Raw genomic sequence first — 20,104 nt, 5'->3', positions numbered from 1 at the left:
TGGGCTCTGAGTGAGATGGGAAAAAATCCGGAGGAAAAAGAAGGGGGAAAAAAACCATCAGAATGCTCCAACCCCGCCCCAAACTCGATTTGCCATCCCCATAACACAAAACCTGGGAATTTATTCCTAAACTGGAGGCGATTTCGGCAGGAGGAGCTGACAGCGGCGCCCGAGCCGGCAGAGGGAAGAGGGATTGTGGAATTGGGGAGGTTGGGAAGGATCTCCAAGGTTGTGGGGTCCAACTGTGAAGCCAGCACTGAACATCCACAGGGTGTGAACGCTTCCAGGCTTGGGAATTCCATCATTTCCTTGGGAAAAGAAGGAGAAGGAAGCACGGAGGTGGGCCAAGCCTTGCTGGGGGCTTTGGGAAGGAAAGGCCAAGTTGGGTTTTGGGAAGAAGAAGGCCAAGTCAGGCTCTGGAAAGAAAAGGCCAAATTGAACTTTAGGAAGACAGGGACAAGTGAGGCTTGAGGAAAAAAAAAGCCAATTTGGGCTTTGGAAAGGAAAAACCAAGGGGGAATTTAGAAAGGAAGGAGTCAAGACAGGCTTTAGGAAGAAAGGGCCAAGTTGTGCTCTAGAAGGAAAAGGTGAAGTCAGGCTCTGGAAAGAAAAGGCCAAGTTGAGCTTTAGGAAGACAAGGCCAAGTGAGGCTTGAGGAAAGAAAAGGCCAATTTGGGCTTCAGAAAGAAAGAGCTGAGCTGGGTTAGGGAAAGAAAGACCCAAGTGGGGCTTTAGAAAGACATGGCCAAGTCGGGCTTTAGGAAGGAAAGGCGAAATCGGGTTCTGGAAAGAAAAGGCCAAGCTGGGCCCTGGAAAGGAAGAGCCAAACGGGGATTTAGAAAGGGAGAAACAGCCCAAGTGGGGCTTCGGGAAGGAAAGGCCAAGTTGGGCTTTGGAAAAGAAGAACCAAACGGGAATTTAGAAAGGAAGGAATCAGGACAGGCTTTAGGAAGAAAGGGCCAAGCTGGGCTCTAGAAGGAAAAGGCCGAATTGGGCTGTAGGAAGGAGAAGGTCAAGTCAGACTCTGGAAAGAAAAGGCCAAGTTGGGCTTTAGGAGGAAAAGGTCAAGTCGGGCTTTGGAAAGGAAGAACCAAGCGGGAATATAGAAAGGAAGGAATCAGGACAGGCTTTAGGAAGAAAGGGCCAAGCTGGGCTCTAGAAGGAAAAGGCCGAGTTGGGCTTTAGGAAGGAGGAGGCCAAGTCAGGCTCTGGAAAGGAAGAGGCACATGGGGATTTAGAAAGGAAGAAAGAGCCAAGTTGGACTTTAGGAAAGAAAGGCCAAATTGGCTCTGGGAAAAAAGGACAAGTCGGGCTTAGGAAGAAAGAGCCAAGCAGGGCTCAGGAATAAAAAAGGCCAAGTCAGGCTGTAGGAATGAAGAGCCGAGCCAGGCTTTAGCCCGTGATGGGCTGGGGTTAAATCTCTTTGCGAAGCAGAAACGCAAAGCCCCTCGGGTTTATGGCTTTTCTGGCCTTCCCTCCCCTTTCCCGCTCCAGCCTGTGGAATGCGGAGGAGGAGGCCGAGCGGGATCTCCGCGGGCCGGGCTGACAAGGGCAGGACAAATGAGAGCGTTTAGGCGCTAATTAGGCACTAATGACCCGCTCGGAGGTCTCGGGAAAGCAGCGCAGCCGGGCGGCAGCTCAGCAATTTGTCAGGTTCTCGCCAAGCCCGGGGGAAGCGCGGCCGAGTCATTGACCCCATTACGGACTCGGCCTCTTCCAGACAGCCGGCTGGGAATAAAAACCCGCTTTATTCCCGAGTTTTTTCCAAACAGAGCTCCTTGAGGCTCTCGGAGCAGAGCTAAGAGGCTTTTCTGGGGTGCTCAAGGGTGCAGCGCTGCATTTGCTGAGCCACCGTGGGGAAAAAAAAGGGGGTTTAGCCCTAATGTTCCAGCTTTTCTTCCCCCAGAAGAGCCTTTGGAAATATGAAAACCTCTTCCCGTCGCTATTTATAGAGGATATTTATAGACGAAAGGAATTGATTGTACTTTGGGGGGGAGAAAACCGCGATGCTGTCCAAGTTTCAGATTTAAACTCTGCCAAGCTCGTTCAATTTTAACGAGAGCTTTGGCGCTCGGCTCGGCTGGAGCGAAACCTCATCGTCCCTCTCTGCTCCGAGAGACCCCAAATCCGACCGGCAGGGCCTGGATGGGATCCCAGCCTCCCAGGAAGGAGCTGGATCCAAGCGGAGCCGCCCCGGGGTGGTTTTGGCAGGGAAAGACGTAAAGATGAAGCCCCACCGTGACGGGAGCAGACAGCTCCAGGCCTGGCACCAGCAGCGCTTGGTTTCTGCTTCAGATCCAAGTCCAAGCTTTTCCTCCCTTCCGGTTGACTTCCTCCCTGCAGGCGCCAGCGGGATCCAGGCATTTCGCTGGAAAAGGATGGAAAAAAAGGCAAGAATTGGCTTTCCGGGCAGTGCTGGCGCCCAAGCAAAGGAGAAGCCCAAGGTAGGTTCACCTTCACCTTCACCTTCAGCAGCCAGGGCGGGGTTTGGATAATCCCAACTCATCCGTGACTGTCACGCTCCAAAGGAGGAAAGGGAGAGGTTTGAGCAGAAGGGGGAGGAAGAGGACGTTGATTTGAGATAACAGCGCCCCAAAGGCTCGGATCTCATGCTGGGAATGCACACAACCTGCTCCAGCACCAGGATCATGCCCACAGGCACCAAACCCTGGGAAAACTCATCCCTCTGCTGCCTTGTCCCGCCCTGGGAGCTCCAGGGATAGCCTGGATTTGGCCATCAGGGATCATCAAAACCTTGTTAATTATCCTTTGGCTCTGTGGGCTGGGATCATCTCCCAGCTATGATCATCTGCGGGCTGGAATCTTCTGTGGGCTGAGGTCATCTGGGGCCAGGATCATCTCTTGCCAGGTATCATCTCCTGGCTGGGATCATCTCCTGGCTGGGATCATCTGTGGGCCAGGATCATCTCTTGCCTGGGATGATCTCCTGGCTGGGATGATCTCCTGGCTGGGATCATCTGTGGGCCAGGATCATCTCTTGGCTGGGATGATCTCTTGGCTGGGATGATCTCCTGGCTGGGATCATCTCCTGGCTGGGATCATCTCCTGGTTGGGACCATCTCTCAGCTGGGATCATCTGTGGGCCAGGATCATCTGAGGGCTGGGATTATCTCCTGGCTCTGATCATCTGTGGGCTGGGATCATCTGCAGGCTGGGATTATCCCCCATCTGGGATCATCTGTGGGCCAAGATCATCTCCTGGCTGGGATCATCTGTGGGCTGAGGTCATCTGTGGGCCAAGATCATCTCTTGGCTGGTGTCATCTGCTGGCTGGGATTGTCTGTGGGCTGGGATCATCTCCCAGCTGGGATCATCTATGGGCCGGGATCATCTCCAGTCTGGGATAATCTCCCAGCTGGGCTCATTTATGGGCTGGGATCATCTCCAGGCCGGGATCATCTCCCGGTGCCACCACGGGGCCTCCTCACACCCTTAATGTGCTGTGACTTCCGCGGCTCCGGCGGCGGCTCTGCCGCAATCCCGGGATCGACGCCACCGATCCAGTCCCTGACCTGTCACGGAGCCTTAAAATCAACCAGGGACGGCTCGGGGACACGGCAGCACCCGCGGAGGGTGGGAAGGATTCACGGAAGCGACAGCGCGGGAGCAGATCCCGGGGGAATGAGAGGAGTGGGGTGGGGAGCGCGCGGCAGATCCGTCAGAAAAGGGGAAAGCTGGGAAAGGCTCGATGCTGATAAATGATAAATTCATTAATTAAGAGAAGAACGAGGGGTTTGGTGTTGCTGTGGTTCAGCATGTCCTTGTCTCCAGCCTTTGCTTCCCATAAGGAAAATTCCCGTGGTTTTTTTAGGATTATGAGCATTATGTGCAACAAAATCCCCCCCAACAAATCACAAAAAAAGGGAGAAGTGACCCAGCACATGATGGGGTGGGACCAGCCGTTATCCAGGGATTATTCCGAAAAAATTCAACATTTCACCCCAAATCTCCCCTTTCCCCAAAACTCTCTAAATCCAGGAAAAGCCATGAAAATCCCACTTGGAACAGGAGGAAAACGGCCTCAATTGAGGTTTTACTTTTACTCTAGAGCTTTCCAAGCTCAATAGGATTTATTTTTCCTGTTTTCCCAGCAAATGCAACCAGGAAAGGAACAAAACCCATCCCAATCCCAGTTTGGGAGACAGGAAAGGAACAAAACCCATCCCAATCCCAGTTTGGGAGACAGGAAAGGAGCAAAACCCATCCCAATCCCAGTTTGGGAGACACAGATGGAACAGAACCCATTCCAGCCAGGAAAATTCCCAGGATATTGTCCAGGAAGTGTCATTGACGATCTCAGGTTGGGATGCGGCCTGCATCACATTCCAGGAGCATCCCACTGGATAGTTGCCACCTCCCGATGCTTCAATCCCATTATTTGGTTTATTTCCAAATTATTTTTTCCCTTTTTTCCCTTCCCATAAACAAAATCCGAGGCTGAGCAGGAGAGGGAGACACCCAAGGTCATCCCGGAGCTTTTCCAAGGGCTGACACGGAACCGATGCTCCGGAGCTTTCTCCTGCTGTTCCATGCACCAACTCTGTCATTTTTGGGGGAAAAACGAGCTGGATTTCCCTCCAATCCCAATGGAGCCGTAACACTTCCATTATCGAGCTCCCAAATCCCTCCAACGATCCCATTAATTGCTCTTCCCTCCTTTTTCATGGGAGCTTTTCCACTCCGAGTTCATCCCATTACGGCTCCCAGCTCATCCCATTATGTCACTTCCCATTTTCCTCCCGGCCCATTAAAAGGTGGAATTAGGCTTTTAGTCCCAGTTCCAAATGGAACAACTCCATCGATTCCCTCGAATGTTCTGCCCCTAAAAGGTTCCCAGAACGTGCTGGGAATGAGGCGTTTTCCTCCTTTCCAGCCCCACCCAAGCCTTGTTCCCTATTCCTTGTGCAAAACTCCTTTTTTTTTTCCTTTAAAAATTCCTTATTTCTTCACAAAATTATTTATTCCTGCTGCAGAATTCCCTATTCCCTCCACAAAATCCTTTATTCCCTCTGTAAACCCCCAGGAAAACCCCACTGAGGGGTTCCAGAATTCCTTATTCCCTCCACAAAAATTCCTTTTTCCCTCTGCAAATTTCCTTATTCCTTTCTAAAATTCCTTTTCCCTTTGCAGAATGCCTTATTCCCTCAACAAAAATTTCTTACTCCCTCCGCAAAAATTCCTCATTCCTTGCACAAAATTCCTTTTTCCCTTGTAAAATTCCTTTTTTCCTCTGCAACTTTCCTTATTCCTTTCCAAAATTCCTTTTTCCTTCGCAGAATTCCTTGTCCCCTCAGCAAGAATTCCTTGTTCCCTCAGCGAATTTTTTTTCCTTGTAAAATTCCTTATTCCCTGAGCAAAATTCCATTTTCCTTTACAAAATTCCTCATTCCCTCTGCAAACCCCCAGGATAACCCCACAGAGGGGGTACAACACTACAAAAATTCCCATCTTTTCCCAAACTTGATGGTTTTGGAGGCCTTTTCCAAGCTTGGTGGCTCCAGCAGGGAGAAATTCCCAATTCCCGATCCCAAAAGATTCCCAAACATGCCGGACTGCGACATTTTCCTCCTTTCCTGCTCCATCCAAGTTGGAATTTCAATCAATTCCAGATTCCACTGAATTTTTGTTCCCTTTCCTCAGGAAAAGCTTGGCTGGGTCTCCCCCACCTTTGGGGTTTCCAGCACAGTGGGGAAAAAAATGAAGGAAAAAAGGCAGATTTTTGGGGTTTTCCCAAAAATTCCGGGCGTTTTGCAGCATTGTTGGTGCAATGCAGCACAAGGGACACGGAGCAATTCCTGCTTCCCAAATTAATGTCCTAATTCCAGGCCCTGCTAATTAAAGCCCTTCCCTGGCCAGAGGACGGAGGAAATGGAGCAGATCCCGAAATCCAGGACGCCGCTGGCACTGGGGCGACCCCAAAAAGGAGGTTGGGACGTCAAAGGTGCCCTCAGGGAGGCGTCCCCCATTCCAGAGGCTTGGAAAAGCTCCAGGGCCAGCTGGGATTTATGGAGCAGCTCAAGGAGAGGATGAAATCCCAGTGGGGAGGACGGGGAGGGCAGAAAACACAGCCCAATCCCAGTTAGGATCACTGGGATGGCACAAATCCCATCCCAATCCCATCCTGGTAAACAGGGAAGGCACAAATCCCATCCCAATCCCATCCTGGAAAACAGGGAAGGCACAAATCCCATCCCAATCCCATCCTGGAAAACAGGGATACCACAAATCCCATCCTGGAAAACAGGAATACCACAAATCCCATCCCAATCCCAGTTAGGGTCACTGGGATGGCACAAATTCCATCCCAATCCCAATTTGGGACATTGGGATGGCACAAATCCCAATCCCAATCCCATCCTGGAAAACAGTGAAGGCACAAATCCCATCCCAATCCCATCCTGGAAAACATGGATACCACAAATCCCATCCTGGAAAACAGGGAAGGGACAAATCCCATCCCAATCCCAACCTGGAAAACAGTGAAGGCACAAATCCCATCCCAATCCCATCCTGGAAAACAGGGATACCACAAATCCCATCCCAATCCCAATTTGGGACATTGGGATGGCACAAATCCCAATCCCATCCTGCAAAACAGGGAAGGCACAAATCCCATCCTGGAAAACAGGAATACCACAAATCCCATCCTGGAAAACAGGAATACCACAAATCCCATCCCAATCCCAGTTAGGGTCACTGGGATGGCACAAATCCCATCCCAATCCCAGTAAAACTCAAAAAAAGAGGGAATTTGGGAATAAAAAAAGGGAAATTCCAAAAATAATAGGGAAATTGGGAAATTTAAAAAGATAGGAATAAAAAGGGGGTGGGGGGGAAATTAGGGAAGGGGAAAAAAGGGGAATTCCTGAAATAATGGGGAAATTTAAAAAAGAAAGGAAAAAAGGGGGGGGAAATTGGAAAGATATAAAGGGAAATAAAAAAAATTATTAGCATTTTTAAAAATAAGGGGAAAAAGGAAGGGAATTGGGAAAATAAAGGGAAATTCCAAAAAAAAAAACCCCAGGAAAATTTAAAAAAATAGGGAGAAAGGGGAGGAAATGGGAAAAAAATAAAGGGAAATTCCAAAAATAATGGGGAAGCTCCAAAATTTAAGGAAAAACTTGAAAATTTAAATGGAAACTTCCCAAAGCAGCTGCTTCCTGCAGGAAAAATCCTCTTTTTTGGCTCCTTGGGGAAGGATTTGCAGCTCCTGCTGAGGTCAAAGCTGGGCTTAAACCCAGCCTAGGCTGAGCTTGACTCCCTGTCCCCAGTTCCTGCTGCCAAATTTTTTCCTTTATTATTTTGGAAAAGGTTTGGGTTGAAAGGGTTTGGGGGCAGCTCCAAATCCGAGCACCCTAAAAACCTCTGGATTATAAAAATCTCCCCATGGTGAAAACTTTGGCATCTCCAAAATTCCTCTGGGATGAAGAAAAGCGTGAAAACACAGAATTCCCAGGGGATAAATGGATTTTTCTCATTTTCCCTCCTCTTGCAGAGCAGAATTTGCAATATTTTCCTGGAATGAAGGGAAGGGGCTCAGCAGAACCTGGATTTTCCTGGACAAATTCAGAAGGAATTTTTTTCCCCTTTTTCCCAGACTGGCTCAGACTCTTGGGTGCAAATGGGAGAAAAATGGGAACAAATCGGTCGCGGTGTAAAACAAGGAGTGGGATTTCCTCCCTCAGCTCTTCCCTCCTCCCCACGTGGCTCCAAAATCCCAGATCCATCCCAAATCCAGGCATTTATTCCTTATTAATCACCGTGGAGATGTTTAAGTGCTTCTCTGGCTGGGATTCAGGGGGAATTTTTAGCTTTTGTGGGGCTTTTGGGAATCTGCAGGAGGGGTTTTTTGTCCTTGGATGAGGAACAGGAGCATCGAGGATGGGGGAAAACCAGGGAGGATCTCAGGGGAGTCCTGGAGAAGGAAAGTCCTTGGAATGAGGAAATCCAGGGCAGGAATATTTGAATTATACATTGAGATTTAAATATGGATGGGAATAAATCCAGTGGGAAATAGGAGGGGGGAAAGGGGAGATAAAGGAAAGGGGGATAAAACCAAAAGTTTTAGGGATGGGAGACTCCCCCCAAGTACCCAACACATCCCAAAATTCCTTCTTTTATCCCAATCCATTGGGATTTTAGCTCCATCTTGGAGCCTTCAAAAAAGAGAAATTCCTTTTTTGCCATTATTTTCTCATATTCCTTTTTCCCATTATTTGCATCTTTTCCTTTTCTCCCTTTCCCTGCAAGGTCCTGGTTCCCAAATTTTCCCAGAAAATGTGGGGAAAAGGCCCAGGAGCCGTTCCCAAACAAAGGGACAACACAGAGTAGAAAATCTCACCATTCCCTCTTTTTTTCCTCCCACAAAAGGGTTAATCCAGCTAAGAAAGGGAGATGGGAATAAAAACCCACTCAAGCCATTCCATCCCATCCCTCCCGGCGGATAAATGCGGGAAAATTACCCGGAGCAGCTCCATGACCCCGAGTTATTTCCAGGCAATTTCGGGGGATAACGGTGATTTATGGACAAGAACAAGGAAGGGCAAACGATCCCAGATCCTGGATTCTGGATCTTGGGTCTTGGATCTTGGGTCCTGGATCTTGGATCTTAATTCCTGGATCTTGGGTCCTGGATCTTGGATTTTAATTCCTGGATCTTGGGTCCTGGATCTTGGATCTTACATTTTAGATCTTGGATTTTGAATCTTGGATCCCAGATTGTGGATTTTGGATCCTGGGTCCTGGCAGGACACGGAGGAGCTGCCAGGCCTGGAGCTGAGCTGCTCCTTCCACAGGGAATTCCAAACCTCTGGAATTATTCCCTCTGTTTAGAAGCCTGGTGGAAAAACCGAGCCTGGGCCGTGGAAGGGGGAATTGCTGGAATTTGAGGGCTTTGGAGCACTGGGAATGTGTTCCCATGGATTGATGCCCTGCTCAGCATTCCCTGAGCATTCCTGGGATGGAGGGAAAATTGGGATTGGGGAGTCTGAGCTTCCATGTCCTGGGATGGAGGGATCTGGAGTATGGGACTCCAGACCCAATTCCCACTTTCCATAAAAATCAGCATTTATTTCAAATCCCTTTTCCTGAAGAACTGAAGATATCAGGGATTTTATTTTTTTTCCCCATGGAAAACCCCACTGTATCCATGCCCAGGGGAATGGGATAGGGAATGTGGGAAGCCAAGAAAAACCTGGAATTTTGGAGCACTGCCCCCTCCCATTTTCTGCTTTCTCCAAGTCCCTCACGGGGCCTCTCCTTTGGATGCTGGAATTCCCTCATCTCCCTATCCGAAGAATAATTTAATTAACTTGGAGAAACGTAATTAATTTTAATTGTGGGCGATAATTCATTGTTTCATGGGATATTAATAATTATATTTGGGAAATCCAAGTGCCTGGGAAGTGCTCTGGAACGTCCTAATTAACGGCTCGGATGGGAAGCGTTTAATTGGAAACGCTGGGAAATTGGTTCTGCTCCCCAGGGCCGGAATCCGTGACCCGAGGACATGGAAAAGGAGGAAGGGAGGCAGATTGAGATTCTCCCGCTGCTTCCCAAATCCCAAATCCACCTGGGCTGGGTAATGACACACCTGGATATTCATTTTTCCCGGGATTTTTGGCTCCCAGCCTGCTGGCCCCTGGGAATTTTGCAGGTGGGAAATGCTCTTTTTTCACGTTTTCCGTTGTTTTCGTAACCATCTCAAGTACCTGAATATCCCATTTCCATCAAGGAATTACAGGTTTGGATTTCCAGCAGTCTCAGAAAGCCAGGAAAGGACCCCCCCGTGGAAGTGTTTGCATTCCTGGAGTGGGATCAGCCCCAGGAAGGATTTGTCCTCTAATTGCTCCATCTGTGCCTCGGGAAGACGCGATCCCAGCCCGGACTTGGCTCCGGTTTTCCCATTTCTCCTTCATTTTTCACCTGCCTGGGAGGAAAACTCGGCAATTTCAGGTCCTGATGTCCCCCTGATCCAGGACTGGGATGCTCAGAACCCCCAAATCCTGATGTCCTTTAATCCAGGATTTGGATACTGGGACAACTCCAGGTCCCAGTAATCCCCCAGACCTGGATTGGGATGCTCAGAGCCCCCTGATCCAATATCCTCCCTAAATCCCACTGTCCCCACAGTTCAGGACCTGGATTTTGGACAACCCAGATCCCAGAATCACCCCTCAGGCTGGGATTTTGATGCTTGGAGACCCCTGATCCAATGTTTCCCTGAATCCCAATGTTCCCGCAAATCCCAATGTCCGCCCCAGTCCAGGACTTGCATGTTCAGATCCCTCAATCCCAATGTCCCCCCCCAATTCCAGGACAAGGATGCTCAGTCCCCCATGTCCCAATGTCCCCCCTAAATCCCAATGTCCCCACAGTCCAGGGTTTGCATGTTTGGACAACCCAGATCCCAGAATCGCCCCTCAGGCTGGGATTTTGATGCTTGGAGACCCCTGATCCAATGTTCCCCTAAATCCCAATATTCCCTCAAATCCCAATGTTCCCGTAAATCTCAGTGTCCCCCCCCCAGTTCAAGACTTGGATGTTCAGATCCCTCAATCCCAATGTTCCACTCCATTCCAGGACAAGGATGCTCAGACCCCCATGTCCCAATGTGCCCCCCTAAATCCCAATGTCCCCACAATCCAGGGTTTGCATGTTTGGACAACCCAGATCCCAGAATCCCCCCACTCAGGCCGGGATTTCAATGCTTGTAGACTCCTGATCCAATGTTCCCCTGAATCCCAATGTTCCCTCAAATCTCAATGTCTGCCCCAGTCCAGGACTTGCATGTTCAGATCCCTCAATCCCAATGTTCCCCCCAATTCCAGGACAAGGATGCTCAGTCCCCCATGTCCCAATGTCCCCCCTAAATCCCAATGTCCCCACAGTCCAGGGTTTGCATGTTTGGACAACCCAGATCCCAGAATCGCCCCTCAGGCTGGGATTTTGATGCTTGGAGACCCCTGATCCAATGTTCCCCTAAATCCCAATATTCCCTCAAATCCCAATGTTCCCGTAAATCTCAGTGTCCCCCCCCAGTCCAGGACTTGGATGTTCAGATCCCTCAATCCCAATGTTCCACTCCATTCCAGGACAAGGATGCTCAGATCCCCATGTCCCAGTGTCCCCCCTAAATCCCACTGTCCCCAGAGTTCAGGACCTGGATTTTTAGACAATCCAGACTCCAGGAGCCCCCCCACCCCAGGCTGGGATTTTGATGCTCAGACCCCCACCCAGGTCCCAGTGTTCCCCCAAATCCCAATGTCCCCCTAAATCCCAGTGTCCCTGCATCCCAGGACATGGAAGCTCAGGCTCCCCAATCCCAATTTTCCCCCCATCCCAGGACATGGAAGCTCAGGCTCCCCAATCCCAATTTTCCCCCCATCCCAGGACATGGAAGCTCAGACTCCCCAGTCCCAATTTTCCCCCCATCCCAGGACATGGAAGCTCAGACTCCCCAATCCCCATTTTCCCCCCACCCCAGGACATGGATGCTCAGACCTAAACGTCTGAATTTTGGTGGCTCCACCTGCTGGAAGAGGCTCAGGGACAGCTCCCAAATCCTCATCCCTGAGCAGGAGGGCTGGGAATGGTCCAAATCCTTGGAATACTGCAGGGATGGGGTTAAGGAAGGGGGAGAAACCCCTTAAAATCCAGTGATTCTGAAATAATGAGGGGGATTTTTTTCATTAGGGAATGGGAGAAAACTGGGAGCAGCTGGACACCAAAGGGACTTGAGCCTTGTCCTCAGCTCCTTGAGGAATTCCAATGTCCACGGTGGGGATTGATGGATCCGCCGGCATCCAGACGGGTTGAGTGATGCAGGACCAACCAGCGGCTCCCAACCCTTGGGAATTCATCAAGGAAATCTGGGAATTGCCCCATAAACTCTTGGAGCCCGCAATAAAAAAAATTAAACGCTGACGGCTCTGCTGCGTAAACACAACCAAGAAAACTGGGATTGGGAATGGGGAGAGGGAAATGATCCCACAATGCTTTTGTTTCTCTGGTTTTTCCCAGAAAACAGCACCAAGAAAGCCAGGAAAGGAGCGACGCCTTCCAGCCACATTCCAGACTCATCCAAGGACCGGTGGCTCCGTCTCCCGCAGGAGAAGGGCGAGGGGGGTTTATTTTAAATCCCTTTCCTGCCCTAATCCATGTGACGCCAATCAGGGATCCGGCCCCTCGGGAATCAATGATTAATGGAGTTAAATTTAGCGGGAGCTTGCCGGAGTAAAATTAGGCGCCATGCATAAAACATCACAGCTCCTCGTTAGCACGGCTAATTACTCTAATGGGGGGCGCTCACGCGGGCCTGGAATTAGGGATGGACCTCCCAACCTCCTCCCAGCTGCCCAAATCCGTGGTGGAGCTGGGAAAGAGCCTGGCCTGGAGCCTTAATGAGAAGGTAATTAGCATACAATTAATGCTCAAGGGTGGGGGTGAAGAGGGGCTCGGACATCCCAGAGGTCCAGGGTGTCCTGGGGATGGGTTTGTCCCACCCCCAGGGCTTGGGAGGCTGTGGTCCAACATTCCCAAGGGTTGGGAGGAGGGATTGGTGCAGCACACAGTCCTTTATCCCAATGGGGTGATTGGGATTGACATTGTTGGGGGTTTCCTCCACTGTGGGTTTGCCATGGGGTCAAGGACCATGATGGTCTGGGGTCTGGTCACAGATCCAGCATTCCCAAGGATTGGGATGAGGGTTTGGATCCCAATAGGGTTGTCTGGATTGACATTGTTGGGGGTTTCTTCCACTGTGGGTTTCCCATGGAGTCAGAAACCATGATGGGCTGGGGTCTGGTCATGGATCCAGCATTTCCAAGGATTGGGATGAGGGTTTGGATCCCAATGGGGTGTTTGGGATTGACATCAGTTATGGGTTTCCTCCACTGTGGGTTTGCCATGGGGTCAGAAACCATGACAGGCTGGGGTCTGGTCATGGATCCAGCATTCCCAAGGACTGGGATGAGGGTTTGGATCCCAATGGGGTGTTTGGGATTGACGTTGTTAAGGATTTCCTCCACTGTGGGTTTGCCATGGGGTCAGGCACCATGATGGGCTGGGGTCTGCAACATTCCCAAGGATTGGGATGAGGGTTTGTTGCAGCACCTGACTCTTTATCCCAATGGGATATTTGGGATCAGCATCACTATGGGTTTGCTATGGGGCCATCATCATTATGGGTTGGCTTTGGCCAGTGGCACGGCCATGATTCCAACATCCCCTTCCACCATGGCTGTAATTTCAACATCCCCCTTCCACTATGGCCATCATTCCAACACCCATGGCTCCAACATCCCATTCCACTGTGTCCATCATTCCAGCATCCATTATTCCAACATCCATCATTCCAACATGGCCACCATTCCACCATGGCCATCATTCCAATATCCATCATCCTAACATCCACCACTCCAACATGGCCACCATACCAACATTCATCATTCCAACATCCACCATTCCACCATGGCCATCATTCCAACATGGCCACCATTCCACCATGGCCATCATTCCAATATCCATCATCCCAACATCCACTATTCCAACATGGCCACCATACCAACATTCATCATTCCAACATCCACCATTCCACCATGGCCATCATTCCAACATGGCCACGATTCCATCATGGCCGCTATTCCAACACGGCCATCATTCCACCATGGCCATCATTCCAACACAGCCACCATTCCACCATGGCCATCATTGTAACATGGCCACCATTCCACCATGGCCATCATTCCAATACCCATCATCCCAACATCCACCACTCCAGCATTCATCATTCCAACATGGCCACCATTCCAACATCCCCTTCCAGAGTGACCATCATTCCAACATCCACCATCCCACCATGGCCACCATTCCAACATCCACCATTCCACCACGGCCACCATTCCAACATCCCCTTCCAGCACCACCATCGCTTTTTCCTCAGCCCAGCTTCCCAAAATCCCTGGAATCCCACATCTCCTGGCCTTGCTGCTTCCTCATCATCTCCCAACCTCCTGGTCACTCACCAGCTCCAAGGGAAGCGATTCCAGAGCCCAAATCCGGAGGGAGAAGGAGGGGGAAGGCGAAGCCGTCAGCGTTTCCAAGTGGTTCCTTCAAACCCAGTGCAGGGAACACAAATCCAGCTGTAATTAATCCCATTATCTTGGGAAGAGGGAGCTGCGGAGCGCTGAGAGGGTTGTCAAAAACCAGGAATCCAGCGGGATAAGCCTCTGGGGGAGTTTAAGCTTGGACAGGCACCGGCTCTAAGCTGGTTTTGGGGGAGATGGGAGTGACAGGGAAATAAAGACGGGAGGACTCCGGCCTGGAGCAGGAAAATCCAGGGATGATTAATCCACCTCCCTTTTCCTTAAGGAATGAGACAAAAATAACCCAAAAAAGCCTCAGCAGCAGCTCCATTGAATTCCCTGCAAAGCCCAAGCCATCGGGCAGGAGTAGGATGGAATGTGGGATAGCCAATGGAATGTGGGATGTCCCACGGAATGCGGGATGTCCCATGGAACGTGGGATGTCCAATGGAATGTGGGATAGCCAATGGAACGTGGGATGTCCCACGGAATGTGGGATGTCCCATGAAACGTGGGATGTCCAATGGATTGTGGGATAGACAATGGAATGTGGGATGTCCGATGGAACGCGGGATGTCCGATGGAATGTGGGATGTCCAATGGAATGTGGGATAGCCAATGGAATGTGGGATGTCCGATGGAATGTGGGATAGCCAATGGAATGTGGGATAGCCAATGGAATGTGGGATGTCCGATGGAACGCGGGATGTCCGATGGAATGTGGGATGTCCGTCTCCCACCCAAGGATCCACATCCTGCCCTGTGGAGCTGCTCCACATCCAAAAGATCCTTCAGGAGAGGCATTTTGGGGCAGGAAAGGCTTTTCCCGTGAGCTCAGGGGATGAGGTTGGACTCCAGAGCCGGAGCAGGATCTGGAATGTTCCCAGCTCCCTCAGCTTCTCCCCTTGGCACCCCTTGCTGGCAGAGCCCAATTCCCAGGAAGAGCAGGGAACAATGATCCCTGATTGAGGCAGCTGCCTCGGATCCGGAAACTTGAAAAACTCTTCCCAGCAGCTCCAGATCCCAGGAACAAAACCTGGAGCGTTCCATGTCCATCTTTTCCATCTCCAGTTCCCGTCAGACTGGAGTGTCCCATGTCCATCTTTCCCATCCCCAGTCCCCACCACACCTGGAATGTTCCATGTCCATCTTTCCCATCCCCAGTTCCCACCACACCTGGAATATTCCATGTCCGTCTTTTCCATCCCCAGTTCCCACCACACCCAGAGCAATCCATGTCGATCTTTTCCATTCCCAGTTCCCATCAGACTCGAATGTTCCATGTCCATCTTTCCCATCTCCAGTTCCCTCCACACCTGGAATATTCCGTGTCCGTCTTTCCCATCCCCAGTTCCCACCACACCTGGAATATTCCATGTCCATCTTTTCTATTCCCAGTTCCCACCAGCACACGGATGGAGCCAGAGAGGAGTTCACACGGAAGTGCTTCCTTGGGAAGAGCAGCCAGGAGGAAAATCCTTGGAATTTCCTCTGCATCCCAGGAGAGCATGGAGAACTGGGGTGAGTTGGGATGAGCGGGACAGGGATCTGCTCAGCAGGGATTGGAAAATCTGGGAAGGGCAAATCCTGCTCAAGGAAGGGGAAAGACTTATCCGAGGGCAAAATACTCCTCGATTTCTTCCCTGAAACTGTCTCTGCTCCCTAGGAACCCATACTGGAAATCCTGGGAAGGTTTTCCAAAGGGGATGAGCCTCCACAAGTCTCAGACACTCCGGTTTCCAACCTCTCCTTGTATGGAAGCTACACAAACTCTTTCATAGCCCACCTTTGGGGTGAAATATTCCTGGATTTCTCCCCTAGAACTGGCTCTGCTCCCTATATACCCACATGGAAATCCAGGGAAGGTTTTCCAAACGGGATGAGCCCCCGTGAGTCTCAGATTCCAGCCCCTCCTTACACGGAAGGCAGGGAAGGCTCTGCCCACCTTGGGGGTGAAATGTTTCTGGATTTCTCCTCTCAAATTGGCTTTGCTGCTGTGAACCCACACTGGAAATCCTGGGAAGTGTTTCCAAAGGGGATGAGTCCCCACTAGTCACGGACACTCCAACCCCTCCATGCATGGCAAATATGGAATTACCCCTCCTTGCATGGAACACCCAGAAGCTCTGCCCACCTTGGGGGTGAAATATTCCTGGATTTTTCCCCTAGAATTTGCTCTGCTCCCTATTTACCCACACTGGAAATCCAGGAAACATTTTCCAATCGGGATGAGCCCCCAGAGTTGCAGATTCCACTCCCTCCTTGCATGGAAGGCAGGGAAGGCTCTGCCCACATTTGGGGTGAAATATTCCTGGATTTCTCCCCTAGAATTGGCTCTGCTCCCTATTTACCCATACTGGAAATCCTGGGAAGGTTTTCCGAAGGGGATGAGCGCTCACAAGTCATGGACATTCCAACCTCTCCATGCATGGGAAGTATGGAATTACCCCTCCTTGCAGGAAATACCAAGAAGCTCTGCCCACCTTAGGGGTGAAATATTCCTGGATTTCTCCCCTAGAATTTGCTCTGCTCTCAATCTACCTACATTGAAATCCTGGGAAGTTTTTCCAAACGAGATGAGCCCTCACGAGTCCCATTTCCAAGCCCTCATCCCACGGAATTCCCAGGAGCCGCTGCCGCCTGCAGAGCTCGTCAATCAGCCCCGAATGCAGCCAGCGTTGATTATTTTTAGCCGGGGCCGCTGCGGTGTTTGTGCGCAGGAATCAGACCATGAAATCCCTGGATCCGGAGCATTCCCAGCTCTCCGGCGCCCGGAGCAGCTGAGCCGTGCCGGGGTGAGGCATCCGAAGCCTCCAAGTGTCACTCGATGCCACCTGATGTCCCCAAGGCGGGCAGCGCAGCTGGTGCCGGACACGGGAGCCCCGGGGCAGGCAGGAGCGGGGCCTGCCCTGGAATCAACCCCTGACCCCAATTCCCAGCCTGGAATGGGAAATGTGGGAAAAGCAGCACTGGCATCGGACAATCCGGCTCGGTGCACGGCTCACAGGGAGCGGGAGCAGCAAATCCGCTTTTTTTGGGATCGTTTTGGCCCCTGGATCTGGATCGGCCCCATGGGGGCAGCGGCTGCTCCCTGGATTCCAAGGATGCAGCAAGGGCTGGGACAAGGAGAGGGGAATATCCCTGAGAGGGTTGGGATGAGGATGGAATATCCCTGAGAGGGCTGGGATGAGGATGGAATATCCCTGAGAGGGTTGGGATGAGGATGGAATACCCCTGTGAGAGGGTTGGGATGAGGAGGGAATATCCCTGAGAGGGTTGGGATGAGGATGGAATATCCCTGTGAGAGGGCTGGGATGAGGATGGAATACCCCTGTGAGAGGGCTGGGATGAGGAGGGAATGTCCCTGAAATTGTTGGGACAAGGAGAGGGAAATATCCCTGAGAGGGTTGGGATGAGAATGGAATTTCCCTGAGAGGGTTGAGATGAGGATGGAGAATGCCTGAAAGGGTTGGGATGATGATGGAATATCCCTGAGAGGGTTGGGATGAGGTTGGAGGGAATATTCCTGAGAGGGTTGGGATGATGATGGAATATCCCTGAGAGGGTTGAGATGAGGATGGAGAATGCCTGTAAGGGTTGGGATGAGGAGGGAATATCTCAGAAATGGTTGGGATGAGGATGGAGGGAACATCCTGAGAGGGTTGGGATGAAGAAGGAATATCCCTGAAAGGGCTGGGATGAAGACAGGATATCCACCAGCAGCTCCCATTCCAGAGCTCAGGAATATCCATCCCATCACTGGGATGCTCCCCATGGAATTCCTGTTACAGACAGGAATGGATCCAGTCCTGGGATGAGTTCCCAACTCCCTGGGCTGGGATTTTTCTGGTGCCGATGGAGAGGGCACAAGTAGAGGAACAAGGTATGGATTTTCCCTCCATCCCACCCCATTCCCAGTGGGAAAAGAGGAAATTTTGGGCGTTTTTACCTGATTTTTAGGATGTGCAGCTCCAGGGCGGTGCATCAGAAACCCAGAATTCCAGGATGGAATCATCTGGAAGCTCATCCCATTGCACTGGAAACCTGCATTCCCAGGCTGCTCCAAGCCCCATCCTGGAGCATTCCCAGGGAAGCAGAACCCTTGGAATGCTGCTCCCAAATCCCAGAAAAGCCCCGAATCCACAAACCAAGGAAACCACGGCCATTCCTATGGGATTTATTTCCACGCTCCCCCTGTTTTCCTTTCCTCGGGAAGCCGAGCGGGCTCGGCTCCCAAATCCAGGGGATTCCAGTACGGAAGATCCTCAAATTCCCAGTTGGGAACAGGAGTGGATATTGCAGCCGAGGCCGCTTTTTCGGGAGCTGCTCCCGCTCTTCCCGGCATTCCCAATATATACAGATTCCTTCTTTTTACAGGTAATAATTTACATCCTATTTATAATCCAGGGATTTCTATCTCTAGGGATTACCCACACACACACACACACACACGCAGGGAAACCGGGAACACCCCGCCGCTCCCAACTCCAGATCTGCTGGATCTGCTGGAGAATCCCGCGTTTTTCCCAGTTTTTTTTCCTCGCAGCGGCTCGAGCACCGCTCCCGGGAATTCGGGGGACTCCTGAGGTAGGAAATTCGGGAATTCCGGGCGGGCTCAGAGCGCCAGCGGGAGCTGCCAGATGAGCAGGGAGCTGTCGGCGGCTCCGGAGCGGCGCGTGGATTCCGCACGGAAATCCCGGTACCCGCGGCCTCCGGAGACGATGGCCACGGAGGAGATTTCCTTGCGGGAAGAATCCCGGGAGCACGGCCGGCTCCGCACCCACACGTCGGGATCGTCGGCCAGCTCGTAGATGGATCCGTCCTCCTCGGCGTGTCCCGGCGTTCCCGGCGTTCCTGGTGCTGCTTCCCGCACGGAGAGCAGCTGGCCGGGCAGGTGGGATGTGGAGCGCAGCCGGTATTGTAACAAAATCCCTTTTTTCCGCATTTCCCGCGGCTGGAGCCCCTCGGGATCCGGGGATTTCTCCTCCTCGGCCTCGTCGGGCTCGTCCTGCTCGGCCCGGAGGGCGTCGGGGGCCAAAGTGCTCAGAGCCAGCGCCAGGAACTGCACGGGGCCGGCGTGGCCGTTCAGGGACACCATCCCCTTCCCTGGAAAACAGCGGGATCAGGATGGGAACGGGAACCGTGGGATGGGAACAGAAACAGTGGGATTGGGATGGGAATGAGTCTGGGAATGGGCTGGGAATGGGCTGGGAACAGAAACAGCAGGATGAGAACAGAAACAGTGGGATTGGAATGGGAATGAGTCTGGGAATGGGCTGGGAATGGGCCAGAAATGGGCTGGGAACAGAAACAGCAGGATTGGAACAGAAACAGTGGGATTAGGATGGGAATGAGTCTGGGAATGGGCCAGAAATGGGCTGGGAACAGAAACAGTGGCATGGAACAGAAACAGTGGGATCAGGATTGGGAACGGGAATGGAAAGAGAAGGATGGGAACAGAAACAGTGGGATTGGGGTGGGAATGAGTCTGGGAATGGGCCAGAAATGGGCTGGGAACAGAAACAGCAGGATTGGAACAGAAACAGTGGGATCAGGATTGGGAACGGGAATGGAAAGAGAAGGATGGGAACAGAAACAGTGGGATTGAGATGGGAATGAGTCTGGGAATGGGCCAGAAATGGGCTGGGAACAGAAACAGCAGGATAGGAACAGAAATAGTGGGATTGGGATGGGAATGAGACTGGGAATGGGAACAGAAACAGCAGGATGGGAACAGAAACAGCCAAGGAATGGGCTGGGAATAGGAAAAGCGAGATTGGGATGGGAATGAGCTGGGAATAAGCTGGGAATGGTTGGGAATGGGCTGTGAATGGAAACAATGGGATTGGGATGGGAACAAGCTGGGAATGAGCTGGAAATGGGCTGGGAGCAGGCTGGGAATGGCACTGTGTTTAGGGAATGGCATTGTTTTCCGGGAATGATGCTGTTTTTTGGGAATGGGCACTGTTTTTTGGGAATAGCACTGGTTTTTGGGAACA

At 51.4% G+C, this 20,104-nt stretch overlaps 1 protein-coding gene across 2 annotated transcripts in view; it reads right to left on the bottom strand.

Annotated features, from left to right (window-relative positions):
* Positions 1-18,266: 18,266 nt before the first annotated feature.
* ARHGEF10L (Rho guanine nucleotide exchange factor 10 like) overlaps positions 18,267-20,104 on the bottom strand; it is a 62,148-nt gene continuing 60,310 nt past the window's right edge. For both annotated transcript variants that reach the window (XM_063177153.1, XM_063177154.1), the window contains one exon: positions 18,267-19,211. In XM_063177153.1, coding sequence (XP_063033223.1) covers positions 18,721-19,211 — 491 coding nt within the window. In that variant the 3' untranslated portion in view covers positions 18,267-18,720. The remainder of the gene's footprint in view (positions 19,212-20,104) is intronic.

The sequence above is a fragment of the Melospiza melodia genome, chromosome 26 (assembly GCF_035770615.1).
Source record: "Melospiza melodia melodia isolate bMelMel2 chromosome 26, bMelMel2.pri, whole genome shotgun sequence".
In the NCBI taxonomy this organism is placed as follows: domain Eukaryota; kingdom Metazoa; phylum Chordata; class Aves; order Passeriformes; family Passerellidae; genus Melospiza; species Melospiza melodia.
The sequence above is the reverse complement of the archived record's forward strand: the minus strand, read 5'-3'. Positions and strand labels throughout refer to the sequence as shown.